Source organism: Manihot esculenta, chromosome 16 (genome assembly GCF_001659605.2).
Source record: "Manihot esculenta cultivar AM560-2 chromosome 16, M.esculenta_v8, whole genome shotgun sequence".
NCBI lineage: Eukaryota > Viridiplantae > Streptophyta > Magnoliopsida > Malpighiales > Euphorbiaceae > Manihot > Manihot esculenta.
This window is the reverse complement of record NC_035176.2, coordinates 754,562-778,387: the sequence shown is the minus strand read 5'-3', so window position 1 is coordinate 778,387 and position 23,826 is coordinate 754,562. Positions and strand designations below refer to the sequence as shown.

The 23,826-nt window shown below is 31.6% G+C and overlaps 3 protein-coding genes and 1 non-coding gene across 8 annotated transcripts; 2 read left to right on the top strand and 2 right to left on the bottom strand.

Moving 5' to 3' along the window:
- Positions 1-221: 221 nt before the first annotated feature.
- LOC122722150 lies at positions 222-323 on the bottom strand. The gene has a single exon (XR_006349074.1). It is a non-coding gene; the product is annotated as a U6 spliceosomal RNA (small nuclear RNA).
- A 4,423-nt stretch (positions 324-4,746) lies between these two features.
- Positions 4,747-9,843, bottom strand: LOC110604033 (uncharacterized GPI-anchored protein At1g61900). Of its 5 annotated transcripts, none has more exons than XR_002486198.2 (8): positions 9,505-9,842; positions 8,170-8,334; positions 7,489-8,094; positions 6,676-6,921; positions 6,521-6,558; positions 6,044-6,187; positions 5,911-5,955; positions 4,747-5,200 (listed from the first exon to the last, which is right to left on the bottom strand). XR_002486198.2 is itself a non-coding variant. In XM_021742071.2 (8 exons), exons 1-8 carry the CDS (start codon positions 9,572-9,574, stop codon positions 5,130-5,132), a joined length of 1,359 nt encoding a protein of 452 aa, XP_021597763.1. In that variant the 5' UTR covers positions 9,575-9,838; the 3' UTR covers positions 4,747-5,129. The 5 variants fall into 5 exon arrangements, 3 of the variants coding, with proteins under 3 accessions (XP_021597763.1, XP_043807898.1, XP_043807899.1); XM_021742071.2 differs by having other exon boundaries at positions 6,547-6,558; positions 9,505-9,838; XM_043951963.1 differs by lacking the exon at positions 6,521-6,558 and having other exon boundaries at positions 9,505-9,840.
- Positions 9,844-11,685: 1,842 nt separating this feature from the next.
- On the top strand, positions 11,686-12,048 carry LOC110603940. The gene has a single exon (XM_021741948.1). It carries the CDS (start codon positions 11,686-11,688, stop codon positions 12,046-12,048), a length of 363 nt encoding a protein of 120 aa, XP_021597640.1.
- Positions 12,049-22,349: 10,301 nt separating this feature from the next.
- Positions 22,350-23,447, top strand: LOC110603036. The gene has a single exon (XM_043951640.1). The coding sequence runs from the start codon at positions 22,575-22,577 to the stop codon at positions 23,223-23,225; it is 651 nt and encodes a 216-aa protein (XP_043807575.1). The 5' UTR covers positions 22,350-22,574; the 3' UTR covers positions 23,226-23,447.
- Positions 23,448-23,826: the final 379 nt, after the last annotated feature.

Below are 23,826 nucleotides of genomic sequence, written 5' to 3'. Positions count from 1 at the left end.
CCCCTTACTCTGTCCTAAATGCAGTTTTAGAAACACCTATCCACTTAACGCTCAACCCTCAACCCGACACACACTAGCGTAATCTTTTCAACTGATTAAACAAATCATTTATTCTGCATTATAAATATTTATTCTGATTTTTTATAATCACCTTAATTCAGCTGTTTGTAATCTATAATGCAATTTTCATAGTTTAAACTATGATGCAATCATAATTTTATAATAAATCTAACCATTTCTCTATTCGTGTGTCATCTTTGCAGAGACCATAGTAATTTTCTCTGTATCGTTCCAATTTCATTGGATGTCCCCGAGGTGGTGAAGTTTCGGCAGCTGATATGAACCAAGCACATTGAAGCTAAGAGCTGCAAAGCACACTTCTGGCACCTTCCCCACGAGATCATGGTTTCGCACGATCTATTATGTTTTTAGTATTTGAAGAGATTTGATAAGAATTTGAAAATTCTATTTTCTTGATCAGTTTTTGTACAGATATTTACATGTATATATATGCCAAACTAGCTAACAACAAAGCAAAACATAAGGAGAGGATATTTATAAATAAAAAATTATATTTACAAATAAAGAATATAATCCTTTATTACAGTTGACTTCCTGTCATTGTATGATTGCCGTTGATTGTGCTATTATACCCCGCAAGTTAGGAGTTAGATTGACAACACCTAACTTGGGAAGATGTCTCTGGAAGAGTTGCTTGGACTGTGCTTTGGTGAGAGAGTCTGCGAGCTGGTCCGCAGACTGAATGTGATGAACTTTGAGTTGATGTTGCTGAAGTTAGTCTCTTACAAAATGAAAATCAACGGCAATATGTTTCATCCCCAATATTATCACAATAGATGTTAGGCACATGAGACAATCGAATGTGTAATTCTCCAAGCAAGTTAGTTAACCAATTTGTTTTTGCAACTGCACCAGCCATAGCTTGATATTCTGCCTTTGTAGATTATCTCGCTACTGTGCATTGCTTCTTTGAAGACCAGCTAAGGGGAGTATGTCCAAGAAAGGTTATGTAACCAGAAGTGGAGATGTGATCATTGGGATCACGTGCCCAATCTGTATCAGTGTAAACATGAAGAAGAGTGAATGGAGTGCGACTAAGGAGCAAACCATAGTGCATAGTCTGCTTCAGATATCTGAGCAAGCGTTTGATTGCTTGCCAGTGCGTAATTGTCGGGGCATGCATGAACTGAGAGAGTTATTGACAGCAAAGCATAGATATGAGCAAGTAAAGGAAAGATATTGGAGCTTGCTAAGGACCTTTCGATACTGTTTTGCATCAGTTAAAGCTGAACCATCATTGAGTTGGAGGGCAGTGGAACTACTCAATGGAGTGGATACGTTACTGTCATGCATATTGTATTTCTGGAGTATGTCAGAAATATATTTGAATTGAGAAAGAATAATGTCTTCAAATCTGTGATGAACCCCACTCCAAGAAAATAATTAAGTTGACTAAGATCAGAAATGTCTAGATAGGGAAGTAATCATTTTTGAAAGAGTAGCTGTACTATTACCAGTGATAATTACGCCATCAATATAAACCAAGAGATAAAAGAATAGTACCCGAGTTGTGAAAAATGAGTAGGAGCTATCAGATTGTGACCCATGGAAGCCATACTGTTGTAAAAAATGTTTTAATGCCATGTACCAAGGGATTAACAAAACCCTTTGGTTGACTCATATACATCTCATCTTTAAGCTTTCTTGCAAGAAAGCATTGTTTACATCAAATTGATGTAAAGGCCAGTTGTGTTGGATTGCAAGAGAACTAGGCGAACTGTAGTTGATTTAACTGGATCGAAAGTAGCATGATAATCGGTTTTGGAATATTGAGTGAACCCCTTTGCGACAAGTAGGGTTTTGTACTTGTCTAGATCACGCGTTGACCTTGAATTTGATTCTGAACAGTCATTTACATCCTACAATCTGAAAGGGATGCCTAGGAACCAATTCCATATCTGATTATTTATAAGAGCATTAAATTCGGCTTACATAGCCTCACGCCAATGAGCATCTTTTTGAGCTTGTTTAACAGTATCGAGAATAGTGTGGGTGGAGACAACAGCAAGATAATCAAGAATTTTTTTTTTTGTTTAAAAATATCATTCTAGGACCGAGTGATAACACGATTGCGTTAGGAGGTGTAATAGTATTGGTGTGGGTGCTGAGCATGTATCAACACATGATGATGATGGAGCAAGCGGGTCTGTTTCAGGCAATGGGGTGGCAACAAGATTCGGGAGTAGGTATTGGAGGAGAAAGAGATATGGTGGGTTGAGTAGATAGCGGAGAAGAGGGTTGGGCTGAGTTTAAAGAAGAGAGAGACTTAACCAAGTAGTGATCTGAATGAGAAGAATCTGAACTAAGAATAACCTCCTTTGACACGTTGTTGGTAGGCAAGTTTGTATGTATGGACAATTTGAATGCTGAATCTTTTGTTTTTGAAAGAGAAATAAGAGAGGTAACAGGATCAAAGGTGCCAGGAGGTGGGTTGAGACTAGGGGCTAAGGGAGAGGAATAAATAATACGCAAATCATGCCATGAAGGAGGAGTGGAACTTGATAAAAAGGCTTTGAACCGAGAGTGATAGGAAAATTTATTGTTCAAAAATAAAACATCTTGAGAGAGATATATTTTGGACAAGATCAGATCAAAACATTGGTGACTATGATATTGAGTTGAAAAACCAAATACACATGGTGTGAAGCGAGGGTCTAATTTATGGCAGCATAAGCAATCAAAAGTCTTAAGATTGGAAAGAGATAGATCCGAGTTAAACAGAGATTGATACAGAGAGTGGGAAGAAAAAGTTGCAGTACGAAGTCTATTGATAAGGTAGGTAGCAGTAGAACAAGCAAAGGACCAGAAGGTATGAGGTAAACAGGCTTGATATAATGTTTTCTTTCGACTTGAACTACTCTCTGTAGTATGTAAGGAGGTGAAATAACATGTTGAATTCCAGACTAAAAAATGTTTGAGAGTTGTGAACTCACTTCCACCGTTGGAATACAAACTGAAACTTTTGGTATTACAATGATTTTTCTATAATGAACTTAAAGTTGGAGAAGATGGGAGTGACATAACTCTTATTTTTAATTGGGTAAAGCCAAGTGTATTTAGAAAAGTGATCAACAAAAATAATATAATATCTTTTTTTGTCAATGGATTCAATATGGGAGGGGTCCACACATCAGTATAAATAATTTCAAGAGGTTTATGGCTGATTAAAGAATTGTTAGAGAAAGGAAGCCAAGTACTTTTATTACAGCAACAAGAGTTGCAATATTGAGAATCAGTGGATTTTGAAAAAGATAAAGAGAAATAGTGTAGAACAGACATAAGAGTTTAAAGATTAGGATAACCCAAACGATAATGCCAGAGATTTAAACTAAGAGTAGAAACAGCTGAATTGGTGGTGATGAGAGGTGTGCATGAATTTGGTATCAATGCTGGCAAACATATAAAAAATCCTTATTCAGGCAGCGCAATCCCGTGCTCAGATCCTTCACAAAAAAAATTCAGATGACAAGAACTCAATAGATATATTATTTTGTTTACAAAATTTTGAAACAGAGATCAAATTTTTTTTAATGTCATGCGCACATAAGACCTGATGGAGAGTAAAATTTTTAGAGATTTTAGGTAGAGAAGCAGAACCTGTGTGGGCGATGGGTATACTATTACCATTGCCCACAGTGATACTTTCATTGCCAGTGTAGTCATGATATGTGAGTTTATCATACATTTCTTCAAAACTGATTGGCGAGTCTGTTGCTCTTATGGCAGCATGATTTCTTTGCAATCAGGACCAAGGCCACTAAGGACTTTGACAATTAATTCAGTATCATTAAAAGAGGATCCTACAGCAACTAATTCATCAGCAAGAGATCGAATTTGATGTAGATAATCTGCAACAGAGTTGGAATCTTTGCTAGTTTTGGCAAGCATGTCACGAAGAGTGAAGATTCTTGTTTGTGATTTATTTGCATAAGTTGTGTGTAAATGATCCAAAGCGGTTTAGAAGTTGATGCAGAAGCAATAGATGGTGCAATGGTAGGTTCAACTGAAACCATTAGAACATTACGAATAAAATTATCTTGCCTGTACTAAGATTTATTCAAGATTGATGATGTCATAGTCTAATTGCTTAGGTGTTTGAGAAGGTGGAGTGACAGATCTATCAAGGTATGAGAGTAAATCATAACCACACATGAGCGTGAAAACTTGAACTTTCCAAGTGGGAAAATTAGATCTACCAGCTAGCTTGATAGGCAATTGGGAGGATGGATTGAAGGTGATGAGTTGAGTGGTTGGTGAAGTGGCAGAAGTGGCTGAATTGAGAATTGTTGGAGTCTTTGGTGTGGCTTCATCATATTGAGGATTAGGGTGCGTCATTGTGCAAAATGGGAGGAAAGGAGGAAAAAAAAAAAAGACTTGAATTTAGAGAGCCACTAAAAAAAGAACTAATTAGAGAGTAAGTGGCTAAGATACCATGAAGAGATTTAATAAGAATTTGAAAATTCTATTTTCTTGATCTTTTTTTGTACAAATGTATATATAATCCTTGATTACAGTTGACTTCCAGACTGTCATATTGGCGTTTGGGCTTATTAGTATTGATATTATATTTTGCAGTAGGTTTCAGTGTTTAGTTAAGGAGAAAAATTAAGAATCTGCAGAATATATTCAGATACGATCAGAAGAACAAGATCACCCTGATACATATCCAATATCAATGAATACTAAAAAATCAAATTCATCAACAGTCTGAATATACACGATACAGTCTACTGAAACACAACAGTATACTTCTATTTTATTTTTTTCGATTTTTTTAAAAATACCAACCTTTACAAAAGAAAAATCATTACTCAAGCATGCAAGATTCATGAATTAATACACATCAGTGAGACGAACTTAAATTCACATCAAGCTGAGGCTTCAGGACTACCTGGTACAGCTTGGATTATCAGGGGGGTCAGCAGTTGTGAATCCTCTTTCGTATGAGTTCAATTTGATGACCTCATTCTACAAGAATCTAGTGAAGATATATCACGCATGGAAACCTTCTGGGTATGTAAGATTGCCTTGAATATGACACAACAAGTCTACAAGAGCATCATGATAACGATGGTGACGGCAAACGTCACGTAAAATACAAGATCTTCACTATAAAGGCCTGCAACACATGAAGTTTGAGTCAGGGAGAGGAAATCATATTGGTGCAAAAATTTAAAGGTTCCGATTCCAATTTCTTCAGGTTTGACACTACATAAGGGTAGACAATTCTCCACAGGCAGAAGATGTCATAATTCTTGCAAGTACAGATTGATGAGGCAGGGAAAACAGTTTTAGTTGGAAATTTTGGTTCCTGTGCTCATGGTAACATTCATACCCTAGAAGTTGGAATTGAGCAATTTCAGAAATGGCATCCTTCATAACCTGAAACTAATTAGGCCTTGTTTGATTGGGGGTAACTTAACTAAAGAATTTCAAGTTCCTAGGAAGTACTAAAATTCTGTTGGTTTGGTTAGCTATCTTATCTTGACTTCCGGATAAGTCAAAGTTCTTTCTTCCTTTGCTGTAAAGGAAGTAACTTACTTCCCTAAATCCAGTTAAATTACTTCCTAAAAAAGCTTCTCAAGAAATAAACTATTTGAACCAAACAAGGCCCAAGTAATTTCAGAAATTTATCCACAACTTTCACCTCATGCCAACCAAAGAAAGTAGGTGGCTTAAGATACAGGGAAGTAATCTGGATTTGTTGATTTGCAATTACTACCATCCTCATGCCTAACACACATCATTTGCGGTATTGTCTTTCTGAACTGATCAAGTCGTTAACCTAAGGCAAAATACATGAATATAGGATAGTAGGCATGTTCTTACCACTTTGAGCGGATGCAGCAGCTGGAAGTGCTGGGATTTTCACAGCTGTAAGTCCAATAAACCCAGTTAATAAGTAAAACATTGAAAACAATATGAACCATCCAATGAACATACTGTTGTGAGTCGGACATACTTTTATTGCATGATGATGCTGATGATTGAGATGAAGAGGGCCATGGCGCAGGAATATTGTCATTCAGATCACAAATAAAGCTGATTCCAGATGATTTATCCAGTGTTGCATCAGAAGGCAAGCTTGGTAGAAGGCATCCAGACTCTAATTACCCCCCAAGAAAAGAACAAGAATGAAAATGAGAACAATGAAGTAACCATTAAATATAATTCCATAGACAAAACAAAAGCAAAGAAACACAATCATCATCCAAAAATATCATATGTAAATTTAATCCAGTCCCTAATACCACTCCAGACTACAGATTCCAACACTGGATTGTGCACAAATTTAATATCCAAACCCAGTTCCTTATAACATGACAAATGTATAAATGGTTTAATAAAAATCCCAATGCATTTTGATCCTATCCAAAACCAGCCCAAGTATCACATGTAAAAGAAATAAAAAGGCAAGAAAGTTTGTAGGCACAAGTACATAAATGGTTGCGTAAAGTACCACACCTTCCTTTGCAACTGATGCGAGCACATTGTTGGTCCATCAGTACCATATAAAATGGAAAGAAAAAGAAATCCACATTAGTGTCTGCTTTAAAGGAAGTTAGGAAAAAGTAAGTATAATAAGAAAACAACCTTGGAGTGAGAAATCCTTAAGGCTTATGTGACAAAGGCTATAAACATCTCTTGTAATATTTGATTTCTGTAACTTCCTCCCAAGAGTTGTAGCACAATCCAAAGCTTGCAAGTTGGTTATGAAGCTCTGCTTCTGCAAGTGAGACACATAGCTATCCATGGCACTACAGCATCCTGTCGTGTTACTTATCCCATTCCCACAGCCCTTTGCAACATGGCTCATTTCAGGGAAAACCAGAGGGCAAACTGAAGCAGAAAGCAGAAGAGAAAAACTGAGAAAAGAGTAAGCAACCAATGAGGCTCGCTGAAGTGACTTACATTTATGGGTTAAGTTAAACCAGACAAGAATGATATGGAAAAATAAAGCAGTACAAATAGCTAATGTGGAAAGATAATATTAGCTATAAGATATGAAGACACCACTAGTACCTATATACAAGAGCAAATTGAATCCACTATGCCATTAAATCTGCTTATGCTTAGCAGTGATGACTGATGAGCTTCATAACTTCCTAATTGGGATTTTTCTCAAAAACACAATGAGTTGCATACCCAAAGAGCAGTAGCATTCCATATGCACATGATGCTGTTTGATTTTATAGTACACAGTAATGCATACATTGGTATTGAGAAATTTGTTTTAACAGAACAGACAAGTAATTTTATGAAAGCAGGTAGATGCAATGGTTAAAAAAACCCCAGCAACCGAAAAAATGAAAAAGGAAAAAGGCAAAACTAAACAATAGCATTATCAGGTGATTTCTGATCATAACAGATGAAGTTAATTTTGTAAATTCATATTATCCAACTCACCTTTATTAACATTGCAATTAGATAGTATTCTGAGAACCTCCTTTGCATGAGAAGGATCAAGTTTACTTGCCAACCACCGGAGAACAATATGTTTACAATCGTTAACCCTAGTTGAGTGCTGAGGTAAACCATGGGTCCCTTCCATGCTCAAGATTTCAGAAGTTTTAAGAGCAATTCTTGTAGCAGCTTCAGATATAGCATTTTGACATACTTGGTCACAACATTCTTTCACAGGATCAACCTTCTCGCAGGCAGCAAGAAGCTTAGACGAATCCACAGTGCTTTCAAATTCATTCACATCTTTGACTGGGCAAGACCCTTCGGTGAGATTTGAGGGATGAATTGAGCATATTCTCTTAACATTATTTGCAGCACCCTGACCTACCAAAATTTGCTCAATATCTGAAAGGCAATACTTGGAAATAGTCCCATTTAAAGCAAGCACATTAGTCTCTTTACTGGATTGGCCAACAAGAATTGCAAGCATCGCTTGTAACTGTGGACAACATATAACATTAGCCAGCAATGGTGCAAAAAAGGCCCAGCAATCAATTGACGTCATGCTCATCAAGCTTTCAGCAGCAGTGAAGTTCAACATACACAGTCCTAAAAGAAAGAAGTTAGGACCAAGTTCTAAAATGGCTTTGAGAGTCTAATGAAACCAGGGAACAAAAATTGAACCTGATAACTTTGGTATAGAACTGTTGGTGAAAGGTTGCAAAGGAGAAGGTGCGAGAATAGGAAGAAAAGGCTGAGGACCTGCATTTGGTGAGATCTCAGGAAGAAAATCATCCAACCGTCTATCCATCAACGTAGATCCTCTAACATACTGATATCCATTCAGACCTATAACAGAAGAATAGTAATTGTAGATAAATTTGAAAATCATAATTCCCATGCTCAAAAAATAAAAACAATCATAGTTTCAGAGTTGAAGTTCAATCAAGTGTGCACACAACAAGATGCAGATACCTATAATTACCATAACAGAGGAACAAATAGAAGAAGAGCAAATTCTTAATGATAAATGTACAAATTAAGATAAGTCACTACTCCATCCAGTACAAGCTATTTCATCATCAAATGGACATAAAGGATAAAACAAGAACTAGTTTGTAAAAACAAATTTTCAAAAAGTTTTGCATCAATGCTTTTACAACCAGGACGAGCTCCTTCAACGTAAAATGGTGTAATGGACATAAAAAAGATGACTGGAATGCAGCTAACAAGAAGACAATCAATCAGACACTTCAAAAGGATAAAACAAGCGCTAATTCTAATGATAAATGAACAAATTTGTTGCATCACTGCATTTCCATCCAGTACAAGCTCTTCCCATCAAATGTACATAAAAGATATGACTGGAATCCAGCTGACAAGAAGACAATCAATCAGAGACTTCAAAAAGGTTCATCCTCAGATGAAATTGTTCGGTTTACATGCATAAATAACAGCATAGGTTGGACAATTAGTAAAGTTATCTTCTCTAAATAGGAAATTTGAGGACTTGAGAAGAGGCTCAACAAGGAACTCGCACAAAGTAACTACCTAGCAAACAGCCGAGGCATTAATGATTGCGTTGCTTCCTATATGCAAAACACTAATAGAAATGCTACATTTGTTAACTGCAAATTCTCCAGCGACATAAAATCCCTGCAAATTTCTTCGTGCTATGTTAGAAAGTTAAGAATACAGCTCCCCGTAGAAGTTCTAAGTGAGAAAATTTAGCTTAATTGAATTGCATACCCTAAACCTCAGCTCAAAATTCTCTTATCTTTTATGGGTATAAGAAAGGAACCCATAACTGGAGCTCTAGGCAAAATCGCTAATTAACAGATTCCATAAAATCAATTAATAGAAAAATAAATGGGGAACCAAAATTTACCAAAACATAGCAACATCAGGTCCAGAACAATACAGCAAATTGAAAAATGACGCCAACAGAGCAAACTCTCAGATCATACTAAAAAGCAACACCCAGTAAAGGAAACCCAAAAATAGAGACCAGATACTCACTTAAAAGCAGCAAAAACACCTGGAGAAGAACCATACTGGCACTGAATTTGAGAGACAACCCTTTATTCATGCCTCCAGCTTTATGACTCCCAAACAAACAGAACAGTTTCAAAAAGGAAATTTGAACAAGATAGAAGAAATGAATAGGAAAAAGTTAACAATTTTAAAGAAGATTACAGCTTGGAAATCAGAATATGTTAGTAGATAAGTGAGAACGCAGAGAAGAAGGAAACCAAAGCCATGGATGCAAATTCAAGGCTGTTTAAGAGTGTGGGGACTAAGAGTCTGAGAGCACAGTGGGCAGTACCAGCTGTAGTCTGTTTGAGAGACACAGAGAGAAGGGACCCACGCTCACATTAAAACTAATATTAGTGCCATTAATGCCACAAGTGGCCTTTTTCTCCACTGCCTGAGCACACGGCACGCGTGGCACGTGATAAGGAAGTTGCATGTCAGACAAGTGCGGTTCCTTCGCACGTGTCAATGTTGACGTGGCAGATATGTGATAATTTTGGAAATTGGGTAGTTGGCTCATTGTGGGTTGAGGATTGTTTAAAGATTGTGTTACTTTTGTAGGCACAGCATGATCTTCTTCAGCCCAATGGGCCCAAAGGCTTTGTTAATTGATGTGGATTAAAGCCTAATACCCACCATAATAATAATAATAATAAATAAATAATAAGAAAAGAAAGGAAAGAAAGGAAAAGAAAAGAAGGAAAGATATTTTCTTGGGTATGGGGCTTGACCATCTCATTGTCATGCATCTAGAAAACAATCAATACTGAAAATATCTCACAATGACTTGTCTCTCTAATTTGAAGCTTATCGTTTTATTATTTCAGCCAGCTGAGTGGCATATACGTAACCATATATATTAACCCTAATTTCTGGTCATTTTGAGACACACATATAAGAAAGAGTTCAACCACCAGCTTGACTATGTGTATGCATGGCTGTAACCCTTCTGTCTTTGTTAGTTTGCTCAAGTTTCTTCATCGTTTTTGTCTTCAGGTTGAAGGAAGGCGCTGTCTTTCATCTTTAGGTTTCTCACCAGTGTGTTAACATCCTAAATTAATTAACATTTTCGATGCCATTTTCATTGTTCTGTGGGCTATAGCTATCTATCATTTTCAGCAATAATAATGATTAACAATTTATAATTAATTACGTAAACAAATTGAAATTAATTCATCAAACCCATCAAGCTATATGACTCAAGATTCCGTTTGCATAAAAGAATTCACACTTGATACTTAATAATTGTCCAATCCAATTATGCCATCTCACTTTCCATTTCACACTACCAAAGCCAAGCTACCCTCCTCCTACCCTTACTGGCTTAAGTTATATACAATAGAAGAATACGAACGATAATCTGTTGACTCGATATAAATATAAATCACGAATAATCGATTAATTATAATATAAATAATAATTTAATAACTTAATGATCGATCGATAACTAGATGATCTAATGATCTTATTATTAATTTGATGTCATTTTATGATCGATTGAAAACTAGACATTCTAGTGACGATATAATTAATTGAACTGTATTATTTTAAATACTATTTCGTAAATAAATTTTATTAAAAAAGATTAGTTTAGTTTGAGATTTTTAAGAATTTTTGTATTTTTTTTTTTCAAATTCTTCTCAGTATTGCAGATGATATAGATTTATAAACTTAATATAAAATAGCTTCTCTTGTACATGATAGATTCAAATCAATATATCAAAAGTATTATTCATTTCTCTATCTTTAACACATACAAGCTGAATATAAAATAAACTACAAATTATATTTAATAAGCTTATATTTGATTTATTTTATCAATACGTGATATTTAAAACGATTATTGTTTTAATGTTGAATTGATCACTCGTAAATTTTCAAATTTTCAAAATTTCGTACTTCAAATATTTAATTTTGAATGTAAATTACGTGTATTATCTCCTATAAATCCCATATATATAAAGATTTGAGAAATCTTCTATATACTTTTATAAGATAATAGAATTAGATGGGGTCATCATCTTCAAGTTTACTAGGTCCTACACGGCTTGGCTTGTTTTGTAGGTCAACAAACAGCAATCCAGCTTCTATATATACCACAGCCTCTCCTTGTCCCCAATCTCTTCACTTTCATTCCAAAAACCCATAATACTATATTTAAACACCATGGGAAATTGCTGTAGACGTGGTTCATCGGTGACGGTGTGGGCTGGTGACGACTGGGGATCGGTGGGACAAGAGATGAAGAGATCTCATAAGAAACATAACACAATCCTAGAAAGGCAGAAGCTCCTCGGCGAAGAGACAGGAAGGTCTAGTACTTCAAGTTCTTGTCCGAGGGAGGTGAAGATTAAGATTACAAAGAAAGAGCTTGAAGAGTTAATGGCGAGAGTTGAGTTGCAGGGTTTGTCAATGGAACAAGCTGTTGCTGGTTTGATCAAGTCAGGTGATAAATTTGAAATAATGGAGATGGATCATCATCATAGGTCTTGGAAACCTGCCCTCCAAAGTATTCCAGAGGTGAACTAGAACACAATTTCTTCATGTATATATGATTATGTAATTTTGATTCTTTTGTATATTTTACTGATAAAATTTGCAAAATACAATCCTGCTGAAATTATTAAAGAAACTAAAGCTTGGAATTAATTTTTGGTATTATGCATAAATATAAATTTCTAAATTTATTCTAATTATATTTTTTTTTCTGAAAAAAAAAAGGGCTCTTAAAAATTTGGCCTCATCCAATTTGCTTTATCCCATCTAATCATGTTCCAAGTGGCAAACGGTTGGGCGTAGTTTTGATTCAAAATAGAATTGGATCAACTTATAAAGGCCCAGTGTTCAGACACAAAAGCTGAACTGCCGATTGCTCTAGCCATTTCCAATCTCAATAAGCCTGTACTTGATTAGATTTTCTAAGATGTTTTTAATTTGTTCTATTGAAAAAAAATTTAAACGTTTATTTTTTTTATATTTATATTTTAATTTTAAAATTTTAAATAATAAAATTAATATTTTATATTTATTTTAATTTTAACCATTTATTTTAATTAATTTTGACTAAAAAATTTATAATCTACATGTGATATGTGCATAGAATTATTTTTTAAAATATTTATTAAATAAAAAAATATATATTTTTACGTTAATTCATATTTATATTTAAAATTTAAAATTTTAAATAATAAAATTAATATTTTTTAATTTATCACGATTATAATAAAAAACTAAATTAAATTTAATAAAATTAATAATAAATTATAATATAATTTTTAAAATTTATATTAATAAATATATAATTTTTTCATTTAAATTTATATTGAAAATACATTATTTTATATTTATCATAATATTAAATAAATATTTATTATAAATAATTTTTTTCTATATAAAATATCACATATAAATATTATATATTAAAATATTTTATTAAAAATTTATATTCACTATTAATTATGTATATATTTTTAATATATGAAATTATATTTTATATTAATAATATTAAATAAAATAAAATATTACATGCTTTTGGAGTGAAGTTATCCTTTTATGATTTTTATAAAAATTTAGATATATTAATTACATTTTTAATAAATTATTTGAGATATTCAATATTTTTATTTTATTCACTTATATAAAAAATAAATTTATGGTGTAATTAATTTTTCTGATCCGATAAAAAATTATATTTTATATCAATAATATTAAATAAAATAAAATATTATATATTTTATACTATAAATTTTTATATTTTAAATTTTTATTAAATTACAATACGTATATAAAAATAGAATAAAAAGTAAAAAATGAATTAATGAAAAAGATATTATTGAAATAAAAAATATATATTTTAAAAACTATTTTATTAGTCAAATAAAACTTTAAGAATTATATTATAATTTTTTAATAATTTTTTAAATTCAATTTAGTTCTCTTAATTATAATTAAAATAAAATAAAAAAATTTTAGTTTTATTATCCAAAATTTAAAATTTTGAATATAAATATAAATTACTATAAATGTTTTAATTTTTTTATTCAATATGTCTTTTAAAAAATAATTTTATATGGTATGATATGTCTACCAAAAATTTTTTTATTAAAATTAATTAAAATAAATAGTTTAAATTAAAGCAAATATGAAAAATTGATTTTATTCCTCTTAGATATGGACTGTATGAATGTTTTTCATGATCGTATAATAAACTAAAAGGCTCTATCTCTCCTTTTAAAAAAAAAATTGATTTTATTGTTTAAAATTTTAAAATTAAAATATAAATATAAAAACGATAAATATTTGAATTTTTTTTAATAAATTTTTTAATTTTTATAATAAAAATTTAATTATTTCCCTTAAGTAGATTTGTAATTAATTACTCATAAAATATTGGTTTTAATACTTCCTAGTTATTACAAACAACCAAAACTATTGCCTGGTGGGGTTTTTTTTTTATCATTCTACGAATCCATGCATCTGTTCTCAGACTCAAGCTCTATATATTATGGTAGTTACAATAAAACTAGCCACGTGTCTTAAATTCGTAAGACTCTAAAAAATCTCACTTATAGTAAAAAAAAAAAATCAACTTAATTTTCACCCATTTATTATATTTGTGTAATCAAAATAAATATTAAAAAAAGTGTTTTAGGTGTTTTTTTATTTACTTCAAGCTTTATTGATGAATATAAATAATTAAAGTAGTATTCACAGACTTAATCTGATAGTAAGTACATTTAAATAAATTTGAGAAATCTCATATTCTACTCTCTCAATTCTCAATTCTCACTTCTTAATTTCTCAATTCAACCAAAAAAACTTAAACTAGATATAAATTCTATACATCACTTATTATGCTAGTTTTACATAAAGTGTTTATGGTTTTATTAATGAAAAAAATTAATTAATAAAAAGTATTATTTTAATTTAAAAAATAAATTATTTTAAAAAAGTAATTTTTATTTTTCATTATACACTTTAAAAATTTTATTAATATTTTTATATAAAATTTTTAATATATACTCTTTTTTAAATTAAAATTTAATAATAAAAAATATATTCTGTAAAATTATTTTTTGCAAATAAACAATTTTGAATCATGAAATTTATAATTTTATAAAAATTTATTTATTTATTTCTAAATGAATCATACAAAACAAATTGTATAAATTCTAGCTTCAAAGTGAATTTGATTTGACGTTGCAAATGGGGCATTTGGGTGACGATAATGAGTCAATTTTGTAAGATACCAACCGAATCAATCAATCATTCTTTCTCTAAAATAGTAAATACAGTAGCAATTCATGATTGAATAGCACCCCGCCTGCTCCAAAAATGGACCTGCAACCACAGCTCGAACCACAACCTTTTAGGCATGATGCAGTCCTCACCACAATCCGGTTCGAACCATAAAATACATCCAAACAAAACTACTCAATCGATTTCTTTTTTCTGAATCAGTCTAAAACCGAATACTAAAGAGCCATTTTCTGTTTTCCTTCTTGAACCGAAATTAAAATCAACTTCGAATCAGCCGGTTCAAACTGAATCTGTATAATTTAAAATTTATATTTTTTTTTAAATTTATAATTGCTTATTTGGTTTCCTTTAACTTTTTTTAACATACATAAATAATATTATTGTAGTTTAAAAGAAATTTTCAATCAGCATCCAACCAGAACTAGAACCGGTTTGAACCGTAAGTATTTTCGAATCAAAACCATTTAGAAGCGAAACTATTTCAAACCAGAACGCCAACAAACCACCGCGAAACCAGACAAAATCTGATGGCCCGCGTCTAGTGTCATGTACTGCGAGTGGGAGAAGCACTTGGCTGTTCTCATCTAAAGACACAAGCTTTCTGTTATCTGTCACCGACTCACTGCAACTGAAAACAAAGTGTAACTGTTTTCTAAGATAAACTTCATTAGTTGGCTGACATAATTGGACAATGACCTCGTACCTAATCTAAGAACTGCTTTGTTTTTTACAATTAATCCACCACTGTTCTTGCAGTTGATTCTCAATTTCAAGAACTGGTGTAAAAAGGAAAAATCTGCCGAATAAATGGGATTTTATAATTATATATAAATTTCATTATAATTTTATATATTTTAAATTCACCGTGAACTGAATTTAGATAATTTTTTTCGTACAACTTCGATGTTGAAGGAAACGTCACAATGGGCTAATCTGAAAGCAACCATTCCAAATGGGAATCAATAGGAATTAAGGATAAAAGATAGAGATGATCAAATCCTACCCACCACTCAAATTGCTCCCAGAATTTGCATTCAAAGCCAGTGTTGGTGGACTTACTTCTCCTATTCGTCTTGTTCATTTTCTGATTATGACTTTCCCTTGTAAGTCTCTTTAACAAACTGAAAATTCATTCAATAATTTTGCATTATTTAAAATTAATCATATCTGCTACAATAAATATTAAAATTAACAGCAAAAAATTTTATAATGATATTAATTTTACTTTCAGAGTTTGCTGCATGTTGTTGATATAAAATTGTGGTTATAAATATTTTACAGTAAAATTATAATTACCACTAAAAAAATAATTATTAGCAATAACAAATCTTATATTAGTCTATATAGTAGAAAAATTAATATTACTGTTAAATTTTTATGGCTAATTCTAATGTTTGTTGTAGTGTTCATAGCTTAAAATTATTGTAACAAATAACAATTTAATTTATGTAGTTTAGTAAAATCAACATTAATAGTTATAATTTTAAAACTTAACAAATTAGTCTTTACCATAAACAAATTAAATCGACATTATTTATTTAAGAATTAATTTTTTTTTATTTAAATTTGAAGGATTGAATCGTATAAAATTATTGAGACTAAATTGTAAATAAAATAAAGAAATCCTATTCAAATAGGACTAATTTGTCAATTTTGTAAAATTATAAGATTAAATAGTTAATTTCTAAAAATATAACATTAATATGTAAATTTTATTAAATTATCAAGATTAAAATGTAATTTATTCAATTATTATTTATGATCTATCGAGTTGTATTCTTACCAATTAAAGGATTAAAAATGTGAATCATGCCTCTCTAGACTCTAATTATCACCAAGCTACCATATGTGACTTTTCATTTTTATAATCATTGATATTGCAACAAATTTCAATATTTTTTTTTGAAATAGGGGTTGGGGGAGTAGAATCTTAGATCTTACAAGGGTACAAGGATATATTTTCCACCAGACTAAGTCTTGGAGTGCAACAAATTTCAATCATTATTTTTATGAAAAATCTAAACTTTAATCACTTCAAATTATTCAAAATTTATAACACGGTAATAAATTTTAAGTTTTTGTATTTATTTTAGTATTTTTAATATTTTGGTCTTCATATTTTAAAAAATAAATTATTTGGTATATTAATTTTACTTCCCGCATACTTACATCTTTTTATTTTTATATTTTCATTTCGGTAAATTATTAAATATACTTAGTATATTTTCATTTCAGTAAATTATTAAATACATTTAGAGAATTTAACTCAAAATTTATATAATTTGATTTTAAAAGAACTAAGCTCGTGATTGCTAGCAATGTGATTACATTATTGATTTATAACCTCCAAAAAATAATGCTGGCTGCTTCTTCACAATTCTATCAATTTATGAGTCGGTGTTCAAAACGTTATATTTTCCTCGTGTTTTTTTATGGGCAGCTGGCTATAAACATAACAATTCTTAAACTTGATAAAGTTTGTTAGTCGGCAGATATGTGTTGCGTGAAAATATTTATATCAATACTGGAGATGGTTCCTCTACCCTCATTTGGTTTGATCTTTTACTGATTTATGCTCATAGCTTTCGACTATACCGTCCTTCAGAATTTCCAAATCATGTTCGATTGGTATCACAATTAATTGACTATACTCTTTTAGACTGGGACTATTGACTCCTTTTCCATCTGTTTCCCCTCTTTACGTCTATAGGATTTTATCCATTTATATTTCTTCTTTTGGTACGTTTGATATTTTAGTTTGAAGGCATACAAGGCATGACAAGTATATGATTCGATTCAGTTATCGATCTTTGATGTTGCATCTTAGTTCTACTGGTTCGGCTCTTAGTTTAAGTATTTGAAAAAATATTTGGTCTCTGCAGGTCCTACCAAAATTGCAATTATTTCTCTAGCGAGCGCTCCATAATACTATACTTGTGCTCTCTAATTTAGCTCAACGTGGTTATTCTATAGATTTCTATTTGCTTTATATCATTCTGGACTTGAAACTTTATGCTACTTTATTCGATTAATTTGGTTTGCTAGTCCATACAATTATAAACCTGAGGGGGTTGATTTTCTTAACTCTGTTCGTTAGTGGAAATCTCTGCTTCATCATTTCAGTTTAGCACATTAGAATTATACGATTTTAGTTAGTTGTGGTTGTTCTAACTTTATGACATATATTAGAAGAACATAATCATTACGTATTTGATAAAGTGGTCTTGGATCCCATTTCTCAACTACAATATTCTAGTGTTTTTGTTGCTCTTCTTATCATGTTTAGCATTCGGTAATTATTCAGAATTTTCATTCTTTCTTATTTCTAAATATTTTTTAAATTTATTGTGATTGTGATATTGTATGAAAGGATCAGTTTTTTACCAATTGCCATAGTTGTGATTATTAATGACCATTGTGGTCATTTTATTCATAGTTTTGTTAGGCACATTCTTATCGACTCTAGTAGGTGAAGCGCAAGTCATACCGAAAAATATCCTTTTTGTTTTTAGTTGTGGTATTACTTTTTTTGTTTGCGATACCACCTCGCAACTCTTAATTTCTATCATTAAATGTCATGGAAATGTCATGGAAATAATGTGCATTGGGAAATTCAAGCTATTGTGGTATCTCTTGTGCAATTTACTTCTTATTTATCGAGTTTTTCCATTTGCCATATTTCTCATAACAACAATCACCAGATAGATATTGTGGCTAAGGTATACGTTAATAATTTGTTACTTGGAAATTGGTTGTTGTTTACTTTAGATATGTTATGCTTTCTGTTGTAAATTTTGCTGGTGATTATTGCAATTTTGCTGATAAAAAAAACCTCCACAAAAATCATAATAATTTATCTTTCAATTGTGTGAACACTTTCTTATTTTTTTTATAATATAAAACAAAAAATTTACTTAAAAAATTTAATTTATTATGCATCTAAATATGAACGTGTGAGTTTTATGTAATTTTTATAAAAATAAATTTAAATATTTATATTTTAATTCTATGATGAACCGATAATTGCAGGACTTTTCGCAATTTTCATTTAAATTGAAAAATTAAATTGAACCGATCGATTTTAGTTTAATAATTTGGTTAGTTGAAATATTCAATTTAATTTAATTAGTATTTTTAGATTATTTGATTTTCGATTCAATTTGATTCAGTTTAAATGTATTAATTAATCGATTTTATTATATATTATTATACTAATTCTTATATAATCTACCCAATTAGCAGTTTAAAGTTCAAACGTGATAAATTTATAAGTTTTAATTTTGATATAACTGAATCAAATCAAACTGATTTTTATCGATTTGATTTAATTATATTTTAATAATCGTTTTGATTGAGTTATATCTTAATAATTAATTTGATTTAATTTTTAATTTTTTTAATTTGATTTGATTTAAAAGGGATTGAAAATGCTTAATCCTTTGGATATATGACTAGAAGTCAAAATGCAAGAGTGTGGTTTACACGCACTCACTATAAAGCTTTGGAATTTGATGATTCAAAAACAATGGAACCCATTTGAACATATTTGATGGTGCAAGAATCCTATTTCATTGGTTGCTCTAAACCCCTCACTACCCGACAAAGCGTCCATCATAAATGTTTTCATGATTCTTCCTTAGTACCACAAAGATAGAAACCCACCCACCTTCCTTCTGCCTTTACATCACTTCTTCAATTTATTACTCATCTATTCTACCAGAACTTTGATTTAGAATGGATCTAATCTAACAAGCATAACAAAGAATAGCCATCCAAATTATATTCTGGGTATGTCAGTCAGTCAGGAAATGTGGAAACCATATGAACAGATCACATGTATATCACTTGAGGTTGTTGTCTTGTTTTGTTCTCTTTTTAAGGGTGTTGTGTCGTGTTTGGTTATGAGTTTGGGCTGTAGCTACTCACAGGCTTAGGGTTCGTCATGAGATTCTGATTCTAGCAAAACAAAACAGAGACATCTACATCTTCTCCAATTTCATTAACCCTAAAAGAAATTATAAAGAAAATTGAAAATAACCCTTCAATCTGCATGACGTGTAAAACCAGCTTGTGATTGTGTTGGGTATCATAGCTTGGGAATATAATAGGACACAGGTGGTGGGTCATTTAGAGATTAGGGCAATTAGATATGATATGTGCTTTTTCTATAAATTTCACTTTTATTTCTCTTAATATCTGGCACCGTTGCATAAGAGCGTAAACAAGCTAAATCGAGCTGAATTTTAAAAATTTTAAATTTGGTTTGTTAAAATTTTTTAAACTCGAATCGAATTCGAGTTTTATTAATTTTGAACTTGAATTGGGTATTAAAAAATTTAAATTTGACTCGTTTAATAAACGAGTTTAGACGAATCGAGTTTTTATCTGAATTTAATCTCAAATAGTTTATGAGTAATTTAATTTATTTACATATATAATAAGTTTTAATTTAAAACTAATAAGTTTAAAATTAAAATAATTTTAGTTAAATAAATATATTTATAAATTAACTAGTAAACTTATAAAGATGAACTTTTAAATCTTAATGATTAGAATATATATAAGTTTAAGAGTGTAACTAAACTATATAAAGCTAAATTTTAAAAAATTTAGATTTGGCTCATGAAAGTATATACAGAGTTTGAGTTTATTTCTCTTATGATAGACTGTTTACAAATTTATTCAGAGTTCTGCTCATGAATTCAGAAATGATCCGAACTCACAAATTTTAACGAATCGAATATTATGAAGTTTAAACTTAATTCGTTTATCAAACGAGTTTAAAAATTAAATTCGAACTTGACTCGTTTAAAAATCGAGTTGAACTCGGTCGAGTTTTTACTGAACCGAATTTTGAGTAATTTATGAATAATTTAGTTCATTTACATCTTTACCGCTGCACAATACTAATTAATTTAATAATTATTAATTCTTCAAGTAATAATTTGTTAAAAATTATAAAAGTTAAATTTTTGCAAAATTGTTACCACGTTTTTTAAAAAAAATATTAAAACATCATGGCCTCCAATAATATTGGATTTTTTTTTCTTGCATGATGTGAAGATATAATATAGAGCCGCCACATGTATCTGCATTATTGGAGATAACAGATATTCACTAGAATCATCCATCCCAGTTCCAATTTGTTTTATATTTAATTAATTAAAATATATTCTAAATTATTCTAAATATTAATCTTTATGTAAGAAAATAAAGATAGGATACTGATGGGGAATGTAGGGCCAATGGAGTTGGATCAGGGTCCAGGACTGACGCAACCCAACAAGTAGAACTGGGCCCAACCGAGTCTGGTCCCGAAAAGAAATCTGGGACCCACTACCCCATTGGGAAAAAAGGTGGGGTCCCCATTAACAGTATCCAACAAGGGTAGTCTAGATTTCCATGGGCCTGGGCCTTCCACTTTGACGTACAGTAAAACCAACGTGGTGAATAGCAATAGGAACCATTGAGACTGATTTTAAATTAAATAGTTATGCACAGTTGAGTGTGTACGATAATTTTCTTTAAAAATAGGTTATTGTTTTTATTAGAACCACTATCAACCGTCCAATTTGCCATCTAAGACCCACACTTGTTAGAGCTTTTCAAAACCCTTCATACGCATCGCACAAGTGGATTATTATTTATGATTTAATTATTAAAATGTCATAAAATAAATTAATCTTTTAGAAATATTATTGTGGTTAGGTTTAAATTAAATAATTAATCTACATTTATAAGTTCAATTATTATTTGTTCAAAAAAGGTTAACATTAAATTGCATAGATAAAAAATAAAATATAATTATTTTATTTAAAAAAACTTTAAAGATTACTGGTATCCACGTGGCATGACGTGACAAGGGGGAGTGGGACCAACAGTACTATAGTATACACGTGCTGGATTGTGAAAGCAAACGAAGAGGAAGAGAGCTTTGTGAGAGTACCCACGTGGATGATGGGCCCTTATTGGATACATTTGACATTGTCAAACAGGATAGGTTTTGTTGCTCCGGCCATTAAAGGATAAAAGGATTTTTTTTAAAAAAAAATAAAAGGAATATCCTTACTTGCATCAAATTAACAATAACATTAAATATTTATAAAGATCATAAAGAAATTCACTATATTTATTATATAATAAATAATTAATTTAATAATTTATCAATTATTGATTGAAAACTTATTACTTAGGTAATAAAAAACATAACATTTAATTAATTAATAAATAAAAATTATAATAAATTATATATTTTTAAAACTTTTTATTTAATATGAATTAAAAAATAAATTTATACATAATTTTATAAAAAATTATTTAAATTTTAATAGATCATGCAAAATGGAGAGAGATTTTTATTTTTATTTTAATTTACAGGAAAAGGTTTAACAACATGAATGACCAAAATCAGTCAATTACTGGTGACATCGTAAACCACTGTCCAAATGTGGAAGAAAGTGGCGTAAACGCGCCTCCAAAAGCACGTGAAGCCATTAAGAGTATCTGTTTTCTTATAACAGTGTGGTGCCTATATTGGCGTCATCATACATAGAAACCATTATTTGATTGCGAGGAAATGCAGACAAAATGAAGCCCAAATTTACATGAAATGAAATTAAGCCTTTCTCTTCTTCTTCTTCTTCTTCAGCGAAGTCACCACTGACCAGTACTATATATACATGTCTTCTCCTTCAAAACCACCCTATGTTAAGAGCCTAGCCTAATGGACTCATAACCATCACCTTGTTCATTATTTTTCCAGGTGGTTTGAGTTATCAGCTCAATTTGGCCGCTGTATGGCCAAAGGCAGGAGGCTAACAGCGACTCGCAGTGAAAGGTTACTGGGAAGCTTTGCTTACAGTAATGGCCAAGACGCTACCGTCAACGACTCGTCGGAGCTAGGTGAGGAAGATGTATGGTCGACGGTTGATGATATGGCTAACCCAAATCATGACCAGATTAGCAATAATTCTCAGGGAGACTGGATTTCACGCACCGACGTTGAGAGTAATGGGAATATTTCTTTTAGGAGTCGCCGCCGAATCCACCGAGATGACCACCACGTGGGAGGATTGTCTTTGGCCTTCGAGAATTCCTCGGGCAAGACGGTGTCGTCGAGAGTCGTGCACCAGTTCCGTGGACATGACAGCGTGGCAGCAGCAGCAGCATCTCCTCGTCATATGGCCACGTCAGCTCCCGTGAACGTGCCGGACTGGAGCAGGATCCTGCGAGTCGAGTCGGTTGAGTCATTACACGATTTGGATGACGGATATTATGACCGTGATGTAGAGATGATCCCACCGCACGAGTACCTAGCACGGGAGTACGGTCGAAGCCGGAGAATGGGCGACGCCTCCGTGTTTGAGGGCGTAGGAAGGACGCTGAAGGGCCGTGACATGAGACGCGTGCGCGATGCTGTATGGAGCCAAACAGGATTTGACGGATAATCGATTTCCTAACCACTTGAGAACAACGAGATTGTTTCTTTTTTTTTTTTTTTTTTCTATTTTCAAATTCTTGGGCAATGATTCGACTGGGTTGACTCGGCGTTGAAATGAGTCAACTCGGTAACGAGTGAGCTCAAGCATGATTCTGCTTGATGAGGTGCCATTTGTGTCCAAGATTAAAATTTGGGAATTAGAATTCATGCCCCAGATCGTTAGCAGTAAGTTTTCGAAATTTTTACACATTAAATTTTCAAGTTAAAATCTTTATGTTACCATTAATTTAAAGGAAAAACCTTTACTAAATCGAATTTATACCAACCTATAATCCATATAATTAATATAAAATTTCACATATTTTGTAGTACCCTTAGAACAAGACAAGGAATAAAGAAAGGGACAATAAGTTATCCTTTGTTTGAAATTAATACTTGTGTAAGAATTTAATTTAGTTTTCATCTTGTTTAATAATTTTGTTTTTTTTTGGCTAAAGTGAATTATGTTAAATAAAGATAATATATAGAGAGCAATGGAATCACCTGGAAAGAGGGGGGAAAACAAGCAAGCTTTTAAGGGAAGATGATAGATGGAGACATTGGGAAGG

What these genes read in the sequence shown, in the direction of transcription:
- LOC110604033 (XM_021742071.2), bottom strand. Translation starts at nt 9,574, where the DNA reads ATGAATAAAGGGTTGTCTCTCAAATTCAGTGCCAGTATGGTTCTTCTC. An exon ending in GGTGTTTTTGCTGCTTTTAA is followed by an intron (nt 8,335 to 9,504) that starts GTGAGTATCTGG and finishes CTTCTGTTATAG; the next exon opens with GTCTGAATGGATATCAGTAT. An exon ending in TTCTATACCAAAGTTATCAG is followed by an intron (nt 8,095 to 8,169) that starts GTTCAATTTTTG and finishes TCTTTCTTTTAG; the next exon opens with GACTGTGTATGTTGAACTTC.
- LOC110603940 (XM_021741948.1), top strand. Translation starts at nt 11,686, where the DNA reads ATGGGAAATTGCTGTAGACGTGGTTCATCGGTGACGGTGTGGGCTGGT.
- LOC110603036 (XM_043951640.1), top strand. Translation starts at nt 22,575, where the DNA reads ATGGCCAAAGGCAGGAGGCTAACAGCGACTCGCAGTGAAAGGTTACTG.